The sequence below is a fragment of the Microtus ochrogaster genome, linkage group LG3 (genome assembly GCF_000317375.1).
Source record: "Microtus ochrogaster isolate Prairie Vole_2 linkage group LG3, MicOch1.0, whole genome shotgun sequence".
Taxonomy (NCBI): Eukaryota; Metazoa; Chordata; class Mammalia; order Rodentia; family Cricetidae; genus Microtus; species Microtus ochrogaster.
The window spans coordinates 44,533,276-44,560,296 of record NC_022029.1 but is presented as its reverse complement, the minus strand read 5'-3'; the positions used below and the strand labels follow the sequence as shown (position 1 = coordinate 44,560,296).

Below are 27,021 nucleotides of genomic sequence, written 5' to 3'. Positions count from 1 at the left end.
TTTCCCTTATTAACTATAGAACAATTGGAAAGGTCAATGGATTTTATTTATTAAAAAAAAGAAAAGAAAAGAAAAGAAAAAGAAAAAGACTTCCTTCAGAGTCCGTGTTCTAGATGGCCGGTTTTACACAGTCGAGCTAATCACATCTGATGGAAATGACCCTTGTTTTGTGAGATTTCCTTTCCTACTGGCACGGTGAATAGCCAATCCATGTGAGCCTGCTGTGCTCTCTCCTGCCCAGCCTAGTCCCACCCTCAGAGGTCAGAGGTGGCTGTGATTAGCTGGGTTTAACTGACAATGGAGCAGAGAAGGCTTGAAGGGCTGTCACACAAGAGCCCTTGTTAGGCCAGGGTTCCTGAGGCCTGTGACAAAGAGGCCTTTGGAGGTGCATGTTACAGGCTCCCCGGTGGGGTGGATTTGGAGCACTGACTCTCAGGCTCAGGAGGGGCTGACTGGGCCCATCTGGCTACTTGGGGATCCCCTTCCTAGCTCATCATCTAAATCTAGCCCGAAAAGTGTCAGGTTGGCTGCATGGATTTTAACTCCCACAAGCACCATCTGGTCTTTCTGAATCAGTGTGCTATAGATTTATCATTCAGCCCTTACTGAGCCATTGAAGTTCTGTGCTGTAGTGTGCCACAGTAGCTCCCCTCTGTGCTTCTGAGGGCACTTTCTTGAGCCGTGAACTGTGCACAGTGGACATATAGTTTTCCATTCTCAGGTCCTTAGTTCAGTGTGGCATCTGCCACCCAGGCCATATTAAGATTCTCTCAACCATTCCCTACTTGACAGTCTCTGGCCAACTAGGTGTATTCTTTCTAATACTTTCTGAGACCTTGGTAATTCATCTATTCATTTATCCACCATCCACCCACCCATCTGTTCCTAAACTCATCTCTCCACCCATCTACCCATCCACCCATTCACCCATCTACTCATTCATCCATCCAAGTTCATTGACAGGTCTGGAGAGATGGCTCAGAGGTTAAGCACTTGCTGCTCTAATAGAGAGCCTGGGTTCAGTTCCCAGCACCCACATAGTGGCTTACAACTGTTTGTAAATCCAGTGGCAGAGGATCTGACACTGCCTGTTGGCTGCAACAGGCACTGAATATATATGGTGTATATAAATACCTGCATACTAAACAGCCATATGCATTAAATAAAAACAAATCTTTAAAAAAGCCTTTGGTGCTTTCTAAGTTCAACGTTGGGTTGTACTTATAAACTAAGCAACAAAAACCATCTTTATTCATGGAACTGGCATTCTGGCTGAAGGAGATAGCAGATATATAACTAGAACATATAATTAAAACAGATTATATGGACAGAATAAGAAGCATGGTAAGGTTAATCAGAAAGGGGTTACAAGATACCATGTGTATGAAATGGGCAGGCCTCTGTGACATGTTCTGAAGTCATCCTGATGATGGTCACCATTTGTACGTGCACCTTCTCCTTCCCAGGCATAGATCAGGGACTGGCCTCTATGATGTCTGCCAATAGTATGTGGTGTAAATGCTCTTTAGGCAGGACTGATATGTCAAACTAAAGGGATTGGGAAAGGAGTCTGAAGCCTCTTGCCAGCTGAAAGTAAGAAATTTCTGTCTAATTTACAGCATTTTCTGTGAAGGTGGTCAACATGATGACAATATTTCTTATACAAATATGTTTCAAATACATATAAAATAGCAATGGATCATGTGATAGTTACCATCAATATAAATTATCGGTTCAATAGGATCTAGAATCACCTAGGAAATGAGCCTCTGACCATGCCTATGGGGGATTGTCTAAATTAGGTTAGCCTTTGGCCATTCCTGTGAAAGATTATCTAGGTTAGTTTAGCTTCTGGCCATGCCTAGGTGAGATTATCTAGGTTGGGTTAGCCTCTGTCCATGCCTATGTGGGATTGTCTAGGTTGGGTTAGCTTCTGCCCATGCCCATGAGGGATTATCTAAGTTGGGTTAGCCTCTGCCCATGCCTGTGAGGGGTTGTCTTGATTGGGTAAACAGACAGCATTCCCTGGGCTTCAGTCCTGAATAGCACGAAAAGGAGAGAGGGAGCCGCACCAGCATCCCTGGTTCTCTGATTTCTGGCTCTGGACAGTGTGCGCAGTTGCCTCCATCTCTTGCCTCCAGGACTTTCCTGTCATGACTGTCATAACAGTCTGTACCTTATAATCGTGCCCCAAATAAACCCTTTGTTCCCAAAGTTGCTTTTTGTCAGGATAATGAAAAAATAACCAAGGCAAAGCCCAAGCATATTAGGCCTTCCAGCGAAGCCTTTCTCCTGCCACCCACCATAATTTGTAGCTGTCAAAGGACCTCAGAACAGCTGTGTCTAGACCTCCTTTGCTGCTCTTGTGATGCAAGTTTTACCTTACCAAACCAAAGTCCTCTCCACTTTATAACCCCATTTAAGGAAAAAGAGGAGCCAGCAAGAAAAAAAATGCTTCTTAGCAACCTTTTGAGATGCAACTTAACAGCAACCAAGATGCTATATTCAGCTGCTTCTACAGCACTAAAGTGTGAGTCTCCCTCGAGAATCTCAATCTCACCCTGGAGTATGTCTTATGTTTCCCTTGAGAGCCTCTCTAACCCCCGTGCTCACATCTCTACTGAAATCTCTTAGTATACTCCAGTCCTGCTTCAACCTGACTTGTCCTGAAATTCTTTTCTCTGACAAAATCAAGAATCCCGTCTTCCCCCGAGTAGAGGTCACCAAAAAAGAGCTCCTCGGGTCTCTGGCCCGTGCCCCGCTGCTGCTGACTCTGTCTCTGAGTGTACTGGGTGCTCTGTACGTAATTGGTAAAATGGAAATGAGTGTCTAAAAAGGAACTGGACGACACATCAATAAAACCAGTTCTTACTTTTAGCATTTTTCTGTCTCAAAAAAAAATGTAAAGATGAATCTCCATACTTGAGAAGCCACAATTCCTTCCCTGCTCAGTCATTCTTTTCGAGAAAAAATTTGTCACTGATGCTCTGTGGGGAAGGAGTTATGAAAAGGCTTGGCCAATGCCTGTGTTAGACAGCTTTTCATCAGCACAGGATACTCCAGCTAGCTAAGCTATGCAGGAAAAGTTTTTTTTGTGGGGATGGGGGGCTCAACCATCAGTTTGGGGTTTCCAGCTTATAACCGTCTGGCCCCATTGCCTTGTGTCTGTGGGAAGGCAGTACATCAAGGCAGGAGCATGTGGTTGAGAATTGCTGACATCAAGACCCAAGGGATCAAGGTAGAGAGAGGCCAGAGTCTTATAGTCTCTTTGACAATGCCTCCGGGGACCCAAGGCTCTCACTTGGCTGCACCTCTGAAGGACTCCATTACACTTTGAAGCTTCTGGAACAAAACATTAGCCCCTTATTTGGGTCCATAGATAACTGAGTGCAGGAGGAAAACCTTTACTTTGTTCTTCTGTATTTTTACTTTGTGTCAATAGTGTTTACCCCTGTCATAGGCATGCCAGTCACTCCAGGTGTGTCCCTTGGTGTGTGTGTGTGTGTGTATGTGTGTGTGTGAAGAAAACCACCCTAATACAGCCACCAGCATCCAGAGAAATTCCCTTCTTCTTAGGGACTGAGGCTCAGGTAAAGCTGGATCCTTGAGTCTGCCACAGAAAGGAATTTTGGGATGAGCCAGAGTGAAGCAGAGTTAGTGAGTGTAATAGGCATTTAGAGAGGGATTCTCACAGGAACCACACAGTGCATAATCTCAGAGCAAAGATGCTGGTTTCTCTAGGGAGTAGGGGTTTGTTTATGCGGCTGTGTTTGATCCTGAGTTTAAGATACATTCCTCAAAGGATGGAATTTACATGATTTAAATATGAAGCAATGATTAAAGATTTTAAATTAGGGAGAAAATGTGAGATGGTGTAGTTATTTTTTGTATCAATAATTTCTCTTTGTGAGTGTAATGGTGAGGTATTTTTGAAGGTGCGGTGTAGGATGTAGGGATGGATGAGAGAAGAAGACAGAGGAACTCAAGGACATGAGTGTTCTGGCTTCAGTCAGTGCCATTCCTTTGTTTTTTAATTATTTGATTTTTATTTTATGCCTATAAAAACATTTCATGCATACATGCCTGTGCACCTTGTGTATATCTGGTGGTCATGGAGAGCAGAGGAAGGCATCAGATCCTCTGGAACTAGAGTTACAGATAGTTGTGGGTTGGTCGTGAGATTCTGTGTGGGGGCTGGGAGTTGAACCCGGGTCCTCTGAAGGAGCAGCCAGTCCTCTTAACCTCTGGCCATCTCTCCAACCTCCTCATTTGTTGTTTGGAGTATTTTTGTTTGAGATGCCTTTAGGTTAAACATATAGTCTCACTATGCGTAATTTTGGCTTCAACAGTCGTGTTGAAGTTTCTGGGCTCTCAAAAGACAAACTAGATCTCAGAGTTGGGGACTTTTTTCCTTTCTTGTGTCCACTTAATTTTTCCTGTCTTTCTATTTTGCCTTGTGTAAGTAACCTGTCTTATCCCCCTTTAAGAATGAAGGCCCAGAGACCATTTGATTGTCTTAAACCTGTGGTCACTTTGAATTCCAGGATTAGCAGGGCCCCACAATACAGACCACCTCCCAGATGAAGACAAGGCTGAAGCCTTGAACAAAAGTGAATACAGACCACCTCCCATATGAAGACAAGGCTGAAGCCTTGAACAAAAGTGATCGTTTCCTGAGAACCCCGCCCGTCCCCATAAACAAAACATCTTTCTTAGACCACCTTGCAGAATCAGTCGAGACTGTAGCTCAACTTTACATACACCCTGTGCCCTTGTACCCCGACTCTCACTCATCATCCGTACCCGAAGATGAAGAGTCACCAAACTCTTCCTGATGTTCACTAGCTCTCCTTCCTCTGTCCTTCATCAGTGCTGCTCTTTCTAAGTGGCATATTGCATAGGTAGCCGCGCCTAGTCTGCTGGGGCTGATGGAACTGGGGCAATGGACCCTGAATGTCTGGCGACAGATCTACCATCTCACAGTAGTACCTCCCTTGGGACCAAGCCTTTCACACATGAAGCCATGGTGATGCAGAACTGCTTGCTTGGTACACGGGAGCGAATACGTTTTGAAGACGGAAGCTTCCGTTCCATTTAGGAAAGCATGGAGGAGTACAGTTGTGAGCACTGCAAGAGCCAGTTTTCAAAATGAATTCTTTTCAGCAAGTAAATCAAGGAAAACAAGAGTGTGTTTTATTGTCAATTTCACACACACACACACACACACACACACACACACACACACACACACACACCCCTACCTCAAGGGTTTCTTGGCAACCTCTGGGATTAATTAACTTTCAGTTTCCAAAAATGTATTGAATAAAATAATATTACTCCAGTGCTGAGAAATACCTGACGTGAGCCATGCAGAGGCTGAAGCCATGGCTGAAGCCAAGAAGTGTGTGCACCGCCTGTGTTTCCACTCTGGACAGAGCTAACGATGACAGGAATTAGTGTAGTGTGACTGTCTGGGCTGCATTCAGTTCACAAAGAGCTGTCTTGAATGGAGAGAAAGAAAGCTATCTCAGGCTGCCTTGGATCCAGGGCTTTCAGCCTCCCAGTTTGAAATGTAGGTGGAGCCTGCAGCTAGCTTCGTGTTTCCACACTACAGACTACATACAAAGAGCTTGGTACAGGCTTACAGAAGGTGGTCATGAGGTCCCACGGATAACTGAGTGCCCCAGCCCAGTCCCCTGGGGGAGATGGGGAGTGGAGTGAGACCTGATGTGGGAGGAGGGAAGGAAGTGGAGTAGGCAATGATCTGAGTGGCTTTCCCACCCAGTGGCTGTCCCCACCATGCCCCTTCCCACTTTTGTTGGACCAGCTTTGTTTCTATTTTCCTTCTGTGTAACAATTTGTGTGAAAGGAAGGCACTTTTTTGTTGATTTGCATATTAATTTATTTATTGAAACAGTGCTAGAAGAGGGCCTGTTTGTTCTTCCGGGCCACCCAGCTTGTGTAGCCCTGAAGTGACCACACAGAAACTGTATTAATTAAATCACTGCTTGGCCCATTACCTCTAGTTTCTCATTGGCTAATTTTTATGTCTTAATTTAACCCATTTTTATTAATGTGTATATTGCTATGTGGCAGTGTCTTACCATGTAAAATTTTTAGCATTTGTCTCTGGCGGATCCATGGCATCTCTCTCTGACTCTGCTTTCTTCCTCCCAGAATTCAGTTCCGTCTTCCACACCTACCTAAGTTCTGCCCTATCAGGCCAAGGCAACTTTTTTATTCATTAACCAATACAAGCAACACATAGAAAGAAGGACCTCCTAAACCATTTCCCCTTTTCTGTTTAAACAAAAAGAAAGGCTTTAAATGGTAAAATTCTAGCAAGAATTACAGTAACAATATTTATATCTACTTTATTTTTTATCATAACTAAGGAGAACTGTAACTATAACTGTAAATTCTTTAACTCCATAAAAGACTCCAGAAGGATATATTACCTAAGTAAACAGGAAGTGTATTGTAAGCAACTTCCACAACTCTAGAATTGACAGAGACATCTCACTGCCTGGACAGTCACCCAAAGTTCTTCTGTACCGTTGAGGCATCCATCTTTGGCCTTTAGGCCCACGGTATTCAGCACACTTTTTAAGAAGCAGGAAATTTTAAAGACAGTTTAGTCACTTTCTTTTGCATCCTGTAGAATGTCTCTCAGAGTCTTTCATGAAGCTGGAACCCCAAAGGATCATCTCACCTTTAAGCAAGTTTAGCAGTCATTTTTCTGTGGGTCCTGCATGTCGAGGCAAGAGCAGTTTCTTGTCCAAATGGCTAACAAACTCCATAAGGAGCCTTTTCAATGCCCATCTTCCTCTTGAAGTAGCTTGGTGCTGCCAGGAACAGATGTGTCTCATTGTCATAAAAAGTTCTAAGTTCTTAAAACATTTAAATGCCATATTTTGAAGGTCTCTGAAAGATTTTAAGAAGACCTATCTAACTGAAATATATCTCTATACATTTAAAAAGTCTAACTAACATGATTACAAGCTTAACTATTATAGATGAGTACTTATTACAGAGTCAGAGAGATGCCATGGATCCGCTGCCAGAGTAAGACATGCTGCCAAAACTTAGCCAGTAAGCCACTGCCATGTGGCGATACACAGATTAATATAGATGGGTTAAACTAAGATGTAAAAATTAGCCAATAAGAAGTTAGAGCTAATGGGCCAAGCAATGTTTTTAATGAATACAATTTCTGTGTGGTTATTTTGGGGCTAAGCTAGCCTGGTGGCCGGGACGAACAAGTGGGCACTCCTCCTACAACAAAACAGGATCTCAAATAGCCCAAGCTGGTTTGAACTTATGTAGCCAAGGCTGGCTCCACCTTCCAAGTGCTTTGATTACAGATGTATGCTACCACGCCTGATTTATGGGATCAAAATCAGGACTTCCTGGATGATAGGAAAGCATTCTACAAACTGAGCCTCATCCTGAGCCCCTGGCAGAAGAATCCAAGGTTAACAACACCTTCGGAATCTTTTGATTGATTAGATGAGTGATTTCCTTCAGGGTTAGGCTCAGGTTTTCAGAGTAGCGTGTGCTGTGGCCCTGCTAGCAATGAGAAGTACGCCTCTAGGCAACCTTTTCCTGTTGGTGGCTTCACTTGCTTAGCATGAGAATCCAGTGGTTGGCAGGGAAGTGAGTGTGTGTAGTGACTCCTTGTCATATGAAAGTGTAATGGTAGCAATGTTTCTGGGTCCCCTCCTCTACCCTGCTGAGATCGTAGGCTGTCAAATGTTTCACAGACCCCAGGGATCAGTAGTCACAATGGGGCTCACGTGTCTCGTTTTTGTTTGCTTTAGACAATCATCTTCGTACCTGCTTTCTGGGTAAAGCTTCATTTGAAGCTAGAGACCCATGACTTCTAAGGAGTTTGGGGACCATGAATACAGCTGGAGTTTTGCCCGTGAGGATGAAGATCTGTGAGCAGTGCAGTGGGCAGCTCCACACCTGCTGAGGGTGATGGTGGGAGAGGAAGCACTGTGAACAGATTGGCTTGAACTAAACAGAATGGTGCTCAAACCGCGGGGATCCTGAGGCTACCCCAGGAGTCTGTCTGGAGACTGGGCGTTCTGGGTCTTTGGCTTCTCAGCTTCGTTACTGATGTAATGGTCCAGAGTCGTTGGTACCAGGGTGGAAACCAAGGCTTCTGACACGTGACTGTACCTTCTTGCTTGTCTTCCTTTTCAGTGCACTTACATCTCTATTGACCAAGTGCCCAGGACCCACGCCATAGTGATAAGCAGACCTGCCTGGCTCTGGGGGGCAGAAATGGGAGCCAATGAACATGGGGTGTGCATAGCCAATGAAGCCATCAATGCCAGAGAACCAGCTGCTGAGACAGAAGCCTTACTGGGGATGGATCTGGTCAGGTAAGATGGTGATTCTCTGAACCAGCTGCCAGTGGGACTGGGAATTATTTTCTCCTGTAGTTATTATATTGTAAGAAGTTCTATTTAATAGAAATTCTTTTTTTTTTTTTTTGGTTTTTCGAGACAGGGTTTCTCTGTGGTTTTTTTGGAGCCTGTCCTGGAACCTAGCTCTGTAGACCAGGCTGGTCTCGAACTCACAGAGATCCGCCTGCCTCTGCCTCCCGAGTGCTGGGATTAAAGGCGTGCGCCACCATTGCCCGGCTTATTTAATAGAAATTCTAAGATCATGGGAAAATGAATAGATAATGGAACAGTATTCATCAATATATTAAGTACTGCTGTGTGTTACAAATAGCTTCTTGAGAACATGATATACACTAAGTAAAAGATATCAGATACAAATATCACATGGGTGTCACAGAAGTGACTACATAGATGAGTATGTAACATATAAACAATACTGAAAATTTAAAATTTAACGTGAAGCTTAAGAGCTTCCATTTCGTATGTCAGTTTTAACTGAACAGCACAAATAGAAGCACAACTGAAGGTGACAGAGAGGGGAAGCAAGGCATTCTGGGATGTGATGGCACCTAAGTGGTACAAAATCCCAGGGCTAGCCTTCTGTAGAGCTTGGGCGTTTGGAGGCTCCATGCCAGGTGCATTTGGGATGTGTGAAAAGGAGATGCTGCTCCCTGTGGATTTGAAGGCCTGAAGGATAGAGACAGAGAAACTGTAGTTGGTGTGAGAGTTACCAAGGTCTGCATAATAACAAATGCGGGAATGGATGATGGCTGACCCGTAGCCAGGTAAGTTGACATCTCCCCTGGCTCGCACATAGCAGTTGCAGTAAGAACAGTGTGACAAATGCTCCTTTGGAGGGGGTGCTCACTCTGAAGCTAGAGTAGACTTGGTCTAGTTCAGGGTATGGTCCCAGCTTTACACCGGCCAGGCTAGTCCCTCACAGCAAGTGAGTTCCGAGAATGACTCCTGAGCCCAAAGTCCTCCAGTGTTATCTGGGGAGCTGTAGAAATGTGGATGCTGTAGAGCAGGGGTTCTCACCCTTCCTAATGCTGCAGCCCTTTAATCCAGTTCCTCATGTCGTGGTGACCTCAGCCCTAGGATTATTTCCATCGCTCCTTCTTAATTGTATTTGCTACTGTTATGACTCGTAATGTAAATCTCTGTGTTTTCTGACGGTCTTAGGTGAATCCTGTGCAAAGGTCCTTTGACCCCCCAATGGGGTCATGGCACATATCACAGGGTGAGAACCACTGATGTAGGTCACAACCACGGTACTGCGAGTGACCAAATTCTAGCACAGCTGGCCTCAAAGCATGCCCTCCACGGAAACACTGCCCAGGGGTCTACTAGAAAGACAAATTCACAGCACCCCCTCCACGTGATGGCACGTGGGGTTGGCCCACAGTCTACCTCAGCAGAGGTGGAGCCTAAGGTGGAGGATGTACTGCCACACGGCTGGAGATGTCCGTCCACTGGGCTCAGCGTTCCCTGGCTCTGCTGTCAGCACCATTTCGTGTGCTGTCCTTGTTTGTCCTCTGTGCTCTGCTGCCAGCTTCTTGGGCAGCTCCTGGAAGAGCAGACTATTTATATTTCACACTCTGCTTCAAGTGTCTGGGAGACTGTGGCTGAGTATTCAAAGAATATAACTGCTCCCATCCGCATAATCTGGTCCTTTGTGCCTTCCACCAATACATCAAGTCCAAGCTCAGCTCCAAGAGACAGAACTGAGTGACAGCCTTGATTTAATAGGCACCGTCTTCAGGGTAGAGGTATGATTTGTATGTGCTTCTTAGGGGCGTCTAAGAATGCAAGCATTCAACAGCACTTGTTATAATTTGTTCTTAGTGCTAAAAACAAACAAAGCTGTGCCTGGTTTGGTGTCCATTCCTTCCTTCCTTCCCTCTTTCCTCCCTCCTCCCTACCCCTCCCTCCCTCCCTCCCTCCCTCCCTCCCTTCCTTCCTTCCTTCCTTCCTTCCTTCCTTCCTTCCTTCCTTCCTTCCTTCCCTCTTTCCTCCCTCCTCCCTACCCCTCCCTCCCTCCCTCCCTACTTTCCTTTCTTCCTTCCTTCCCCCTCCTTTCTTATTTATGGATCTCTGACTAGTCTTCCCACAGCCCCCGTCCCCCCACCCCACATATAAACATACACACATGTTTTGCTTGTTTAGTGACTATGGATCCAGCTGCTGGGAGGTAACATAAGATGGGGGGTGAGGTAACAGCTGGCAGGACCTGACATAAGGTGGGGGTTGGCAGCTGGCAGGAGTTAACATAAGATGGGGGTTAGCAGCTGGAAGGACCCAACATAAGATGGGGGTTAGCAGCTGCTGGGCGCTAACATAAGATGGGGGGTATTTTCTAGAAGTCAAGGTGTCTCTTACAATTTAGGTCCATTACATCTGAGGTCTGCCTGTCCTAATGATGCCTCCTGACCTCTATCCAGATGAGGACCTGGAGGCATTTGGATCCCATTAGACAGTGATATGCTGGGAAATACCTAAGAATCAGCGAGACGTGGAGGCGGCAGCCCTAAACTGTGGCCTTTCCAACACCTGTGATATAAAAATGCCTTAAAGACAATAAAGGATTAGCAACTAGCTCAAAAGTTCCTCACATTTAATCCTCTGCTGTCGGAAAAAGCCGGTGTCAGCCAGCTCCACAGAGCACTGCATCTGCCCATGCACTGCCCTGTCCCTTGCACAACAGCACCATCCTTTTATTTTTCTGCAGTGCAATCTCATCTTCCTTTCACATATCTGTGTGTGTGATGTGTATGCATGTATGCGTGTGCATGCACGAGGAGGCCCCAGGTTGATGCCTGGTACCTTCCCGTATCCTTCTGCTTCCTCATTCCTTTAGTGATGGTCTCTCAATAAGACTCAGAACTTTACAGCATGGTTAGTCTCACCAGTTAGCTTGCTCTGGGTATTCTGCTATCTTTGAATTCCCAGGGGACTGAAATTACAGGTGAGCACCTAGCATTACATGATGTCTGAACTCGGGTCCTCTGAGCCATCCCTCTGCAGACTGACTCTTCCTGCTTCTAACTGGGTTTGGTGTTGGCACTAAACTCGGTCAGTCTCAGTGTTTCAGAGCATCTCATAATTCTAAACACAAACTATCAGCTTCTCCGCATATCAGAAAAATTTGGAAAGGCCTGTGGTTTTACGGTACATTGTAAGTGAAGGTAGGCACTCACAGGTGGTGGGAACGGAAGCTCAGTCAATGCCTGTAGAGGAAGGACCTGAGAAATTAAAGGCACCATTTCCTGAACTCCCTTTGGAAACTGGCTTGATATATGGGTTATCTCATTTAACAATCACAGCAACCCGAATAGCCAGGTCTTCTAATTCCTTGTGGTAGATGAGGGAAATTAGGGAAGTTAAGTGGTTTGCTCAGCACCCCGGGGCTAGAAGGTGGCTGAGCTGGGAATACCAGGGTACCACTTCTCTCTAGATTAGATCGTGCTTTACTTCTTCCGCTGAGACAGAACACATCAAAATGGGAAGGAGTCAAAAGGTCTCAAACACCCTCTCCCCTGTCAGAAGATGAAGTGACAGCAGATTTAGTTTTAGACCGAGTGGGCGTTTGCTCGTGATGCCTGAATCAGGGCAGCCCCTCATTTTGGAAAGCAGGAGAAGCTCCCAGCAGGCGAGAGTGGAACGCTGGGTTTTACAGAGTAGAAAAGGAGAAGCAGAACAACTCGGGGAAGAAAAAGAAACCCATTAACATTAGGTGACTTCAGGTTACTTTCCTCTAGGAGCTACGGTTACGGGGACTTTCTCAAGCTGGCTCAGGGGAACTAGAATCTATTGTTCATTGAAGCGAGAGTGGGTTAACTCTGCCTTCAAATGCTCCAGTGTTGGGGCATTTAGCATAGGCAGCTCCCGTTTGGATGGTCAGCTGAGGCCTGTTGTAGGAGTTCAATCCAAAACAATGACCTTCCATACATGTTAAAGTTCAAGCTCACACAGCCCGTAAAATCCACTTAACACTTTTCTTAGTCCATTTGGAGTGTTATGACAATATAACAGGCTGGGAGGTTTAAATGACAGATACTTATATCTCCGTTCTGGAGGCTGGGAAGTTCCAGATGACAGTGCCAACAGGTCCCACCTGAGGACAGCTGGCCACAGCAGAGAGAGTCCAGGCTTTTGTGTGTCTGTGCTAAGGGCCCTGCTATCATCACAAAGACTCCATCCTCACAGCTGCCTCTCACAGCTCTGACCGCCACCACACAGGGGAAGTGGCTGCAGCATTCGAAGACAGACACAGACTTCCTGTTCATAGCATCATCCTGTGCTCGTCCTTTCCGAGAAAACTTTTAATGTCCACGAGGCCACAAACCAGAGGGACCTTGAAGCTGTGTTGGTAGGAAGGGGGAGAGCCATTTATAACAGTTCTCTAAGGCAGTGTCCTTTGAGAACAGGGTCCTCTTGGCTGGGCTACCTAGCGTTTTCATTAATTGCCTCAGAATAGCAATGGTTTACCAAACTCAATCCAGTTTTTACCTAGTTTTTCTTATTTGGTGTACAGAGGGGAGCCCCTCCTGATGTACAGAGTCATCGATACGGCAAAGCTCAGCAGGCAGGCTCCTAAACCAAAGGGCAGATGCAATTTGCCGAAATACCCTTTCAGGAATGGGCAGGGAAGTATGACCCAAATGTGAACAGACTACGGGACTTAATTTTTCTTTCACAAAACAAGACTTGAATCCAGGCACATCTAACTGTTAGATCTAGAACAACTTAGATAAGGCGCTTTGGAAGGAAGCAGATGTCTGAATGGGACTAGCCTGAGCCTTTCCGATCCATCTCTGTCCTGGTCTTTCTTTGGCTAAAGCACAGCCACCAAGTCAACTTAGGCACTGGGCCAGAAGCCCAATCGGGAATCCTGTGCAGCTAACCCATCTAGGAGGCTATAGTGGGTGGGGACATCTTCAGAACATGCCTTAGGATGCTGAGGGATGGCCTTCTGTCCAGTGACTTGGGACTCATCTGTACCTCTTAAGATCAGATAGAGGGCATGCAGTCCCCATGTCCTTGCCTGCCCTTGTGCTGCTGTGGAGTAGGCAATCCTGTCCTCATCCCGTGGCCCGGAGGCCATGTGGGAATGGCCACGTGGATTAAAGGCATAGGTTGCATGTAACCCCATGGTGTTGATCTGAGAAACACTGAAATCAGAATTCTACCTGCATTTTGGGATGAAGGGAAAGTACAACTACCGAACCTCGATGGGGTTTCAGCAGGCGGGGACGTCAGCCATGCACACTGGAATATACCGAACAGAAATTCCAAACTCCAAAGACTAGTGCTAATAGCCGTGGTTGCATGCTTCTGGAGTATGTTTGTGTGGGTCCATCTGGACCTGCAAAGGCCTGGGGGTATTGAGACACAAGGCACTGTGACCAAGGACCCTGGAAAAGACATTACTCCAAATCCTTGAGATGCCCCTCCTTTTAGGAGATGGTGACCCTGACAGAGGGGAAGCTATTTAATGTATATTTCAGTGAGTTTGTTCTTTTCATTCATTCCAGAGGGATAGTTAGTGTGCCATCTTTGATGGGAAGGGGGAAGGGAAGGGAGAAGGGAGGTCTCAGACAACAATCTGAAACCTAACTGCCCTAGTTGCGAAGCTCAAGGCTCAGGATCTTCTTTTATTACTCTCTCAAGCAAGGCCCTAGGGCTCAACTTTGTGAAGTGTGGCTCTGTAATCGCCTTCCTAAATAAATGTAAAAGGAGACCTGTCAAGTGAATTGCTGTATGATGCTGCGACTATGAAATAAGCCCATTACAGGGCTCAGTCCACAGCTCGGGTTGCATTATCCTTTCTTCTCCATGACAGCACAGTGGGGCATCCCTTAGGAGACATTCAGTTGAGTGAATTGAAATCGTCATCTCTTCTCGAGTCATGAATTTATCAAGGACAGGCTTCTGTCACCACCTAAGTACCTCTGCTGCCCTCATCTAAGACGTGAGCGCCTACAAGCAGAGCAATAGCCCCACTGAATGGATGAATTCATGAACCAAATGCACCTTCCGTGCTGTCTTCTGTCATCTCAGCCTGACAGGGAGGTATTAGTGTGAGTACATCGCCAGTATGAGCCCAAAGGGCTGGAAAGGTCACATGGCTAAGGGCATACTGCATAACCAGAGCTGGAGCTGGGTCCATGCTCTCTGAGTTTGTGCGCCACGGCATTCCATCTGCTGAAGCTGATTGTTTACTAACATGTTACTATCTGGCAGTTAGTGCTATGTGTTCTCATATTTATTACCTTACCCTGATAACCTTGACACTTTTCATAGATGGCATAAAACTGAAGTCCAGATCTATTATATAAGCTGCCCAAAGTCATGCAGAAGGCAGTGTCTGCATTCTCCATAACAGACTTATTCGTTGATAGGGATGGGGAAGGAAGAGAGATGGCTGGCTTGCTTTAGAAAGAGTCTGTGTCCTTCTGATAGTCGATGCTATAAACAACACCAGGTGATACAGTCTGATGTGTAGGAGGGGAATACGTAGAAAAAGAACCAGTCATAGTATAACCTGTTCCTGATGAGATCTCTGATCAAATTATATGCACAGTGGACAATGGCTGCCAATCAAACCGTAGAACCAGTTTTCTCAGTCTACTAAAAAATGCTTTAACAAAATAACTTGAATGAGATAATTATAAACAATAGAAATGTGTTGCTCTTAGTCTTTAAAACAAGGAGATCTAAGATCAAGGAAGCAGTATTTAATGTCCAGTGTGGATGCATTTTGATTCATACAGGGCACTACTTACTGTGTCACCCAGTGGTGGAATAAGGCAAGACAGCTCTCTGAGGAGACCTCTTTTATAAAGGACACGAGTGGCACTCATGAGGGTGGCATCCCCTTAACTTCATCATCTCCCAGAAGACCCACTTCCTAATACCATCTCATGGGTGTTGGATTTCAACACGAACTTTGAGGAGATACACATAGGCTATCGCAGTGTCTGAAGCACTCACTGTAAAATAACAGTTGATCCAGGCTGTGGAGATTTCCTTAGGCAGTAGTCAGGAGGAAATTCAGGCCAGATATGAGTTTGACGGGAGATAAGGTCAGCCAAGGGAAAGGAGGGGCTGATCTTCCCATCTAGGAAGTGCAACTACTGGCCCCTGAGATGTCTTTTCTTACGGAAGGGGGTTATGTAAAGACAACACATTCCTACAGTTTTAATTGGATGTGTGAGAGAGGCATTCTGAGTTAAAGTACTATTAGTTAGTTCAGTTATTGGTTTGAACATTTAAAATGTTTCCTGACCTGGCCTTGTCCCAACCTTTGGTTGCTATGGTAATGATCATCTCTCTGAAATGACGAAGGTGTGTTTCTGATTTCTGCCAGGCTTGGCTTAGAACGAGGCACGACGGCTAAAGAAGCCTTAGACATCATCGTCTCCTTGTTGGACGAGCACGGACAGGGTGGGAATTATTACGAAGATGCGCACTCCTGCCACAGCTTCCAGAGCGCATATCTGCTGGTGGATCGTGACGAAGCCTGGGTGCTGGAGACCGTCGGGAAGTACTGGGCTGCTGAGAGAATCACAGGTGAGGGGGTGCAGGGTAGAGATTTCAGGATAGGACAGACTGGAGTGATGGTAGTCAGACGTGCCGGACTGGCTCAGAGATGCTAGGATGCTGTGGTGTGTCCTCCCTGTGCTGGTCTTCAGGTTTAGGCATGCCTCTCACCTCCAGGTATCTGTTCCAGAGATGTAATCAGAGTCTCCCGAGTCCTGTGAAAGGATGCCAAGACTCAGGAAGTGCATAGCCAACTTTTTACACTTCCTGTTTGCTCTTTGGACATATCTAGTATTGACTAGCCATGACTGAGTTGGGCAAGGGAACGGGGAGTCTTCATTCATAATGGGTCAACGAATCCCTGGTTACTCCCAGCTCCATGGCTACTGATGATGGTTCCTCTAAAACAGAAACTTGGGTCTGTGAGGACTCTTGAGTGCCACTCAGGGCCAACCAGGTCATAGAGCTGAGACTCCATTGCTACGAAAGCATAGACATGGCCATCTACATGAGAAGTGTCATTCTAGTTCATGTAGCTTCTCGCTTCTGGGGCAGGGCTGGGACAGTGTAGCACCACTCAGTACCCTCTGTCAGATTCCCAATGAGATCGGGTCCTAGAGTTGGTTAAAGGGCTAAAGAAATGCTTCTAAAGAGATTTGGTGTACGGCAATCCCCCTGCTCTCCTTGGGACGGGATGATAACAACACACCAGATGTACTGCCGTTCTCCCCAGCCGAGTGCCAGGTAGCCCAGCTAGTGCGCCACCACACTTGTATCTGTTAAACCTCTACATTCTACATTTTTTCCAGAATATTTTTTATTATCAAGTCTTTATCAGTTAATTATGAAAAATATTAGCTATGCTTTCTGATCGCCACCCTAGTTTTTAGGTAATCAGAACCAAATCTGGCCTGAGTCACTGGGAGTCAAGCCCGATTTGGGGCACAGGTTCCAGTGACCAAGGCTCCCCCAAGACGTTTATGTGTTCCCCGTACAAAGTTGCCCTGCTAAGACCCAGAAGTCTAGACCAGTTTCCTGTGTGTGTGAAGACTGTCTGCTCATTCTCATAGGCTGTGGGATGGGCTAGCAAATCCACCAGCAGCACAGGGAGATTTTCTGTATCCATATAGCCAGCTTACATCTCTCAGGGCCTGTGCGTGCTTCCCTCCCAGGCCTTAGAGTGTTTGCAGAACAAAAGCCCCTTCTCCAGACCTCCAGCTCTCCTTCCCTGCAGGAACTTAAAACTCCTTTACAGAAGCCCCCTAAGATAAAGTGATGTTATCGATTGGCTCTCAGGAAGGCCACTGGGCTCTGCTTCAAAGCGGTCCAGCTGCTTTTAAGTAGAATCTAAGAGTTTTTGATCTGTAATTGCATTTCAGAAGCTGCACTTCCTTCAGAGCGTCACTTAGAGACGTCCATCTCTACAAAATGAGTGTTGTTTTTCACTACAGTTCTTCTTCAGCAGCCATTTTCTTTTTACTCATTGATTTCCTGTTCTCTGACCCCAGCAGCATTGTGATAGATGTTGGTAGGAGTTAACACAGTCTGTTCTTTCAGTTCTGAATCTTAAAAACAAATGTCTACTGTAAATTAGCTCTCTAGGAAGATAACATCTGTCAAGTATACAAGAATGTTTCTTTGAATAGTTTAGTATGAATGGTATCAAACTCACTTCTTTGAAACTGTTTTCTGTTTTGCTTAATTAAATTTCATACTAGCAATATCCTCTGGAATAAAAATGAATGGCCAATAACCAGTGCCTCTCAATCGGGAGTGCATATTTTGGAGGTTTACATCATTAAAGCAAGGCATCATGAGAAAATTCAGTCCATCTGCTCTTGCTTCTAGGGACCCGGAGTAAGGCAGCAAGGGCTCTGGCTTAGCGGGGTTCAGGCAGGAAGAGGTCCACTGACGCATTTTCTTTAGTTTTCATCTCATTCTCCAAGAATTTGGAAGCTCAGCAAGCTCCCTGGGAGCAACCTGTGTGAATGACCCTTTTGACCTAGCAATGGTAACCTGGCCTCTGCAGTCTAGACAGCCCCTCAAAGCTTAGGGACCAAGTCACCCTCCATCTGTGCGGGTGTGCGATGGTGGTGGCAGGATTGCTCGTCTAGGAGGAGGAGCCTGTGAGTGTCGTGGAGCATCCCTGTGCAGCAGTGATTCTCAACCTTCCTAATGCTGCGACCCTTTAATACAGTTCCTCATGTTGTAGGGACCCCCAGCCATAAAATTATCTTCATTGTTACTCTATAACTGTAATTTTGCTACTCTTAGGAATCATAATATAAACATCTAATATGCAACTCTCAGCGGGGTCATGACCCACAGGCTAAGAACCACAGCTGTAACAGAATTGCATATATAGATCCCCCAAGTCTTGCGAGCACAGCAGTCCTTTCAAATAGCTGCTCGATTTTCCTGCAGACATGAATGCTTGGGGCTTATTTAGTCCAAACAAAGGGCCTTGAGTGTTTTATTTTGTTTGTGAATTTAAAATTGGTAAAGCTGTTGTCCCTCTAAGCTGTAATAATGTCTGATGGAGACAGGCTAGACCTTTTAGGACGTCTCTTGGAGCAAGGATCAAGGATTTCAGGTTTCTCTCCCTAGGGATGGACCTGATTCCTCCCTGCAGTCTTGGGGTTCTCTCCACTAACCACACATCAGAATGGATTTCTCCCTGCAATCTTGGGGTTCCCTCCACTAACCACACATTAGAACAGATTCCTCCCTGCAATCTTGGGGTTCCCCCACTAACCACACATTAGAATGGATTCCTCCCTGCAATCTTGGGGTTCCCCCACTAACCACACATCAGAACGGACTCCTCCCTGCAGTCTTGGGGTTCCCCCACTAACCACACGTCAGACTCTTTGCAGAGGGAGTGAGGTGCATTTGCAATCAGCTTTCACTCACCACGAAGATGGACGAGGAGCACCCAGAACTCAGGACTTACGCTCAGAGTCAAGGCTGGTGGACGGGAGAGGATGAATTCAATTTTGCCCAGGTTTTTTCTCCAGCTGATGACCACCTGGACTGCTGTGCAGGCAAAGACAGCTTAGAAAAGCAAGAGGGTAAGTTAACCTCTCCTTACGATTCTCCTGCTCATGCTCTTTGGTTTTCGACTGAACTTTAGAGGGTCGACAGAGAGGAAGAGTAGAGAATAAGCCTTGCACGTTAAAGACCAGCTTATACCTTCCATCCTTGGTGTGCAGGAAGGGGACAGCCTGTATGTGTTATGTGCAGCTTCCACCTGTAGGAACCTGTGGGGGTTTCTTATTCCTTCTGATGTGAGTACTGCTGTCATGTGATCCTGTGTGGCTCTCACTGCAGCCTTCCTTGTAGCTTCAGAAACTTGTGAGAACCCCTCTTCCCCAGCCCAGTTAGCCTGCAGAATAAGCCTTTTGCTCATTTTGAGATTCTCCCGTAGTACCTGGTACTTCTTCAATCCATGAATTTCTGGACTGGACTATCGAACTGGATCCTCTTTATAACCCATTTGTGCCGTACAGCAATGCCATACATTACTAAATTCTGATTAAAAACCTATATTTAGGCAAATGTGTTGCAAAGATAGCTCTGTGTTTATATGTGTGGATAGACACTGCCCCTAGGCCTATAGTGGTCACATTTTGTATTTGCTAATTCTACACGTATCTGTCAATCAAAAGGTCATTTAGAGCTAATAGCTGCAAACTATGTCCTCTAGCAGCAGCTTCTCTTGTGAATAAAGTTTTATTAGAAAACAGCCATGCTATGCTAGTCAGATTTCTTATCACTGTAGCAAAATTCCAGAGATTAAAACAAAAAGGCTTATCAGGAGCAAAGATTATCTTCAGGTTATAGGTTCAGAGGTTTTGGTGCATGATCAGCTGCCCTGTTACTTTTGGGTCTGAGGAGGGAGCAGGTGTCACAGCAGGAGAAGCATGGTCAGGAAGCTGCTTGCCTCATGATGGCTGGGAAGCAATGGTGTGTGTGTGTGTGTGTGTGTATGGGGGGCAGAGTCCCCATATCTCTTCAAGACCACACCCTCAATGAACCCATCTTCCTTATAATATTCCCTCTCACATAGTATCATAGTCTGAGGATCAAACCTCCAGCGCTTGGGCCCTTGGAGGACATTGCAAGTCCAACTGCAGCGCAAACTCAGTTCATTCTGTGCCGCCTATGGCCACCCCGGTCCAACAGTGCTGGAGCCTAATTGCTGTGGGGACAGTGTGGTATAGAACACCTGGTCCGGGGCTTAAACTATCTTCTCTCTGGTTCTTTAGGAAATGTTTTCTGATCCTCGATGTAGAATATTGCTCTGGGATTTTGCTGTAGAAATTGTTGTATATAAAGGCATGGAAGTATTCATTTTTTAAAATGTTTTCATGGTTTAATGTATTTTTATTAGCAAACTTACAGGAACAGCACAGAAGACAGACCAGATTAAAAACATGCACTTGCATGTAGGGACAACTAAGTTAGCAAAGTATAGTGAACGATGGAAACTACCGCATGAGAAAAATGCTACAAACACCATTTAGTTGCTAGCAATAAGAAATTTACTTATTTAAAAAAATGCAAACGCTGGCATTGTCCAGAAAATTTTAACAAGCTTATTTATAGTTGTTATAAAGTTGAACTGTTGAAATGTGTTCACTGAAACATTTTGCTTACATTAATGCTTGCATTTATATTAAAGATTCACACACAAATGAAAATAAAAAAACCTGCCAATACCTGATTTCTGTCCCCCATTTTTCCACTCGCAATCATATACTTAGGTACCTTTTGACCCCATTGGGGAAAAAAAAATCTAACATTCAGAACTACTGATAACAGGAAGAAGAGGAAAAAATTTTATTTGAGAATGAAACGTTTCCCTCATAGTGAATTCTTAAGCACGTTCTCCGTGTATGTGGCGTGCTAGCTGGATATCTTTTGGCATAATTGTTACACGTTTGGCATAGGTAGCACACTGGTTGGTATCTTCAAAAAGGCCAGCCAGATGGGCCTCGCGTGCCTCCTGCAAAGCACCAATAGGTGCTCTCTGGAAGCGTGGTTCTGTTTTGAAGTTCTGACCAATTTCTCGCACCAGACACTGGAAGGGGAGTTTGCGAATCAGAAGTTCAGTGGATTTCTGATAGCATCTGAATTCACAGAGTGTCACCGTACCTGGCCTCTAACAATGAGGTTTCTTCACCCCTCCAGTAGAGGGCGCACTCTTGCCAGCGGCTTTTATATCCAGTTGTTTCCTGGGTGCTTTACCACCAGTGGATTTGCGGGCAGTCTGCTTTGTACGAGCCATAGTATGGGCACCTCCTTGTTTACCCCCACTTCTCCTTTGGCTGGAGCTCAGCAAGCGAGAGGCGGCACTGGTGTTAGAGCGGAAGTATTCATTTTTAGGAGGGATCTTCGTGAAAAAGTTCTAAAGGTTTTAAGCTAAAACAAAACTAGTGATAAAATTCTTTATCCTGCTTGAACATGAGCCCTAAATCGGCACAAGTTTATCTGAAGCAGAGGGTGGAGGGGCCTGTGATAACTCCAGGTGCCCCTGCACAGTGCACACCACCTGCAGACACCGCCACAGGGAACACGGCAGGGACTAACCAAAGGGCAGAGACACTGCCAACCTGTTAGAGACAGATTAAAACTAATATGAGGGTGAGGCAGGAAATCGAGACATTGGGTAGGAAATGAAATCAAAGACATTGCTAATAGTTTGTGTAAAATGTAAACAGAGATTTACAAAGTGGACCTGCATTGCACTGGGGCATCCTGTCCCTGGCTGAGTCCATCTTGGTGCAGTCAGGCTAAGAGTGGGATTGGTGGCTTCCTTGTCTGGTTTTGGTACGTTGGGGAGGAGTTTTGATGAAGAGTGAATCTATTACAGGTTCCGACCTGGAGTCCAAGGCTGGCCAGCTACTTCTCCACATAACTACCTTGTTTTGGTTTTGGTTTGGTATGGGTTGGTTTTGTATTTTGAGAAAGGTTTCCATGTGTAACTCAGGCTATCCTGGAAATCACTATGTAGCCCAGGCTGTCCTCAAATCAGTGCTCTTCCTGTTTCAACCTTCTGGATGCTGAGATTATAGGCATGAACTATCACATCCAGCTAAAAGACTGTTTTATAGACTCATAATCACAGGAGGACATGATGGAACGGGATCACGTGTAGTCAGGGACTTCATCCACTCATCTGAATGTAAAGCCTAAAGACTGAGTACTCTAAATGCTTCTCTTTGTGTTTCATCTCATTCTCTTTGTGTCTGTTCATCCTTCAAATATTATCCGTACCCCAAACAGCAAGTAGATGTGAAAATGAGAGAGGGGAGGGCTGTGTTTAGGACCACGCGGTTTCTTATGTGTCTGTTCAGTCATTGCTCTAGTTGAGGAAGAGATAAGGCTACAACAAAGAGATCTAAATTTCCTTCCCACATTAGCATCTAGACAGATAGAGACAGTCCAGGGCTGGGGACTTTTCTGTTCAACTCTGGGCTGCAGTTTGTGAACCACTGGTTGGCTTCTCCCAGTCAGCAGGAAGGCGGGAAGAAGTGCAGCACTGAACAAGGATGTGACCCAAAATGAGCATGGCCATTTTTGCTCATCTCCCATGGCCAGACTTTAGCAGGGCGAATGGGAATTTCAGAAGCAAAGAGAGAAAAAAGTGACTCAGTTTTGGTTGCCAGCCTTCATAATTATACATTCCTTCCCCTCCTCTCTCTCCCAGAAAGCATCACCGTGCAGACGATGATCAACATCTTACGAGACAAAGCCAGTGGAGTCTGCATAGACTCGGAATCATTCCTCACTACAGCCAGCATAGTGTCTGTCCTGCCTCAGAACAGAAGTTCACCGTGCATCCACTACTTCACCGGGACCCCGGATCCTTCCAGGTTTGTCTAAAACACCTGGCATGTCCTTCCCTTGAATGCTTTTCTCAGTTCTCAGCCTGGGCAGTGTAGTGTAGGAGCTGTGATTAGGTGGTACTCAACCACAGCCACATAGGGCTCATTCTAGTCACGGAGCCCAGTTATTGCTGTTAAGAATAGATCATAGGGGGCTGGAGAGATGGCTCAGTGGTTAAGAGCACTGGCTGCTCTTCCAGAGGTCCTGAGTTCAATTCCCAGCAACCACATGGTGGCTCACAGCCATCTGTAATGAGGTCTGGTGTCGTCTTCTGGCCTGCAGGTACACATGGAAGAAATTCTGTATACATAATAAATAAATAAATCTTTAAAAAAAAAGAATAGATCATAGGCCAAGCATTGTGTTATAGATGAAGATGTATAAAACACAGTAAGAGCCAGATACAGGGCTACCAAAGGTATACAGTTCTTGTGTGTTACTGGACAAATGGCCCAGGGGTGGTACAGAGGGAAATACCTGCCATCTTTTGACATGTTTTAGATTGCTGCTTTCTGACCACCTGCTTCAGCCGGGAGGCAGTCCTGCACAGTGCTGAGGACGCATCCTCTAAGAACAACCAGGGGTTTGGGTCTCCCACATCTAATATCGCAGGTCTGCACTGCCAGAACTGGCCGGGTGTGCACCGTCTTAGCGATTAGGTTCCTGTCAGTCCTTTCTACTCAACCAGCTCAGCCATCCTCATGGCCCTGCTGCTGGTCCTTCCCTGTGCCATCCACTCTGCACTGTTCCTTGTGCTCTCTTTGGATGGCCCCCACCCACAGCTCCGTCTGCTCATCTTGATTTTAGCCCCATCTTCCTCCATGTTTTGGCCTAGCAGATCCAGTTTTCACATCTCTGTGTCCAGGCCCCTTTAACCCTCCAAGGCTAGGACTGAGTCTCCCAAGGGCTCTGTGGGTCTTCAGGAGTTTACTGTGGCAACGAGAGGTTTTTTTCTGAGTCTGGAGTGTTCTGCCAAGGTGTACAAGGTGTACTCCTCTTTAAGATACAGGAGTCTCTCTTTCTCTCTCTCTTTTTTTTAATTAAATTTTATTTATTTATGTGTGTGTGTGTGTGTGTGTGTGTGTGTGTGTGTGTGTGTGCTTGTGCGCGTGCACATGAAGAGGTAAGACATTTTCAGGAATTCTCTTCTTCCGCCTGTTTTGGGAACAGGGTCTCTCTTGTTTTGCTGAGATGCATATCTGAACTTCCAGCTGATTCTGTCTCCATCTCACTGTCGGACTGTTAGAATTACAGGAGGACACTACTGTATCTGGATTTTCACGTGGTTTCTTTGGACTTGAACTTGTGTCATCAAGCTTGGGTGGCAAGTGCTTCTATGTTCTGAGCTATCTCCTGCCCCTGTTGTATCATTTTAAATTTCCACCATAGTGCGTGAGCATTTGCATTTTCCCGATGAGGCTGCCTCTCAGCACCTGTTGGGATGTTAGATTGCTGTCTTTTCTAGACCTGTATGTTAGAGCTGTTGTTTCTCTACTGCAGCATTCAGAGTATTTCTTATGTATTTTGCTTTTCTACAGTCTCTGTAGCCCTCACTGTCCCAGAACTCATTTGGTAGATAGATTAGCATCAGACTTACAGCAATCCCCCTGCCTCTGCCTCCTAAGTGCTTGATCACAAGCATGTGCCACTATATTCAGTTATATGTTGAATATAAGTCTTCTGTTGGAAATAGATACCGTAGTCTTTCAGGTAGTGGGTCTGCATGAACTATGCTCCAGTGCCCGGCTATGTGGAGGCCCTGCTCTAACTTTGCATAGGATATAAGACTTTTCATCTCCAGAATATGCAGAGAAAGGAATCCTATTGCCCAGGCTGAAGCAGGCGGCTTAATCCGATTATAGAAATGGGTTGTGAAATCGCCTTCTGGTACTAAATGACAACTTTAAAGTAGTTTTAAAAGAAAATTATTCACAGTTAAATTAATTGGAAAGACCTCGTAGAAGATTACAGGCCTTTGGAGAAGACAGTCCAGCATTGTCTTCCGTGGTGAAGGCGGCTGTGTTACCCACGCTGACTCAGGACTGCAGTCTCAGCCTGGCTGAAGTCTCAGTGCTGTTCTGTGATTGGGCACGCTGAACACTGTCTTTTGTCTTCGGGTGCTGTAATTAAGGTGGTCTTACAGTCGTCTGCTAGTGTTAACATACAGAGATGCTTCGAGACAGTGAATTACCCCTCCTCGTTGGTATCAGGACCAAAGGAAAGCCTCTGCCTGGGCTCCGTCTGCTTGGGTACTTCTTTGTCATGTCCTACACGCTACCCTACAGATCTCAGCTGGCCTTTATATCCGACTTTCCCCTTTATGCCTCTGTCTCCCATGCCCCCTCCTTCCGTGTGCCAGGCACGTGTGAATTTGAGAGTGACAGGGGATGCAGAACCAGCCCTTGAGTGCTTGAGGGAGAGGCGAAGGCCCACTGATCCAGTTTACTGAGGAGACGGATTCTACCACATCACCACTCTGCTGAGTTAGCAGGCTCTTCCCTTACTGACTGTTCCTTTCTGGTGCTCTTTTGTTTTTGTTTTGTTTTAGAAAGGATTTCTAGATGTCCTGGAACTAGCACTCATAGACCAGGCTGGCTTTGAACTCACAGAGATCCATGTATACTGGCCTCCCAAGTGATAGGATTAAAGGTGTGTGCCACTACCGCCTGGCCTCAGTGCTCTTGTGTAATGTCCCTTCCCAGTGCTCCTGTACAGTGCATGCTCCTTCCCTGAGTGGTTCTGATCTCTGCCAACAGTAGATTCGAGTGACGTTGGCATATGCCCACAGATGCACCATTTAGAAAGATGCCTACATTTTGAAAGAAACTGGTATTATGGGCAGGTTTCCCCAACTGGGGTCAGGGTTGAACAGATTCATCCAGAGCTAGAGTCTGTGCATTGCTCCTTTCTTGTGTTTTCTGTCCCGCAGGGACTTTGGTCACAAGATGAGCCCAGCACAGTCACTTGGGGAGTGTTTTTTCTTCAGCAAGAACAATGGTGTGTCTGAGGTTAGACTATTGGCTGGCCAGACCTACTGTTTCTTATAGTAGTGCATGTGGATAAAGCCAACAGGAGGATTAAAAGTAAGAGTGGTGGGGAAAGCTTACTTCACATTGAGAAGACGTGTCTGAATTCAGCCACTTATTTGAAATGCAGTTTTGGACAAAGCACTGAACTCTGTGACCCTCAGTCATCTTCTGTGTAAAATGGGGCCATTACCTCCTGCCTGGAGCAGCGTGGCCCTCGGGAACACTGGAGCAGTGTGTCCTGTGCTGGTATCTGGGTGGTACAGCCATGACCAAGAGAGGCAGTTTCAGCTTTGTGTGACCTTGGCCACGTCATTTCATCTCTGTGGGCATTAATTAGCACTCATTCCAGTGCACTGAAGAAGTTGCCATCTGAGGCTCGAATGTAGAAAGATGCCCTTATCTATTGAGAATCATAAATGTGCTTTGCATTAAAGATTGGCCGAACATTAGGATGTTTTCAAGCTGCAGTGTGCCCCCACATTTTCTTTGGAGAGCATGGGCCAGAGGTACAGATGATGAAACACGAGTGACAGGTATTTCTTCTGCCAATTATTAGCAACATTTCTTACCATTTTATCATAACTAGAATTATATGGTTCTGTTCTTCACATAATTTATCCAATCTCAAGCTTACCATCAACCACACATTCATGCCTCATATTTTCAGAAGTTGAGGAATGCTGGCTTTTTTTGGAGACTGAAAAGGATTTTCGGGGAAGCCTTGACAGATCCAAATATTATAGGTACCTGCTCATACTTAGTGTTCAGTTCTCAAATAGAAAGGGTAGTTGAGAAGGCTAAACATATGGTGCACTTTGCCTTAGAAAAACTACCTGGCACTTAACAGCATCGTTAAGTAACTGACATCCAGCAGGTGGTGAGGAAGACCAACACGCTGAATTCCTACATCTCAGTCCATTTTGTTTAATATTTTGGATGCAGTGATGAGGCGAGCAGGCCTGCTTTCCTGCCGCCCGGCTAGCTTATGCCCCAAAATAACAACACACAAATTTTATTCTTTTAAACACTGCCTGGCCTATTAGTTTCAGCATCTTATTGGCTAATTCTCACATCTTGCTTAACCCATTTCTAATAATGTGTGTAGCACCACAAGGTGGTGGCTTACCGGGAAAGATTCAGCATGT

The 27,021-nt window shown here is 45.7% G+C and overlaps 1 protein-coding gene across 2 annotated transcripts in view; it reads left to right on the top strand.

The window, feature by feature from the left end:
* The window catches only part of Scrn1 (secernin 1), a 65,429-nt gene that overhangs the window by 28,628 nt on the left and 9,780 nt on the right, over positions 1-27,021 (top strand). For both annotated transcript variants that reach the window (XM_005360834.3, XM_026785884.1), the window contains exons 3-6: positions 8,209-8,390; positions 15,784-15,986; positions 18,833-19,027; positions 22,669-22,834. In XM_005360834.3, the coding sequence (XP_005360891.1) occupies positions 8,209-8,390; positions 15,784-15,986; positions 18,833-19,027; positions 22,669-22,834 (746 nt within the window). The remainder of the gene's footprint in view (positions 1-8,208; positions 8,391-15,783; positions 15,987-18,832; positions 19,028-22,668; positions 22,835-27,021) is intronic.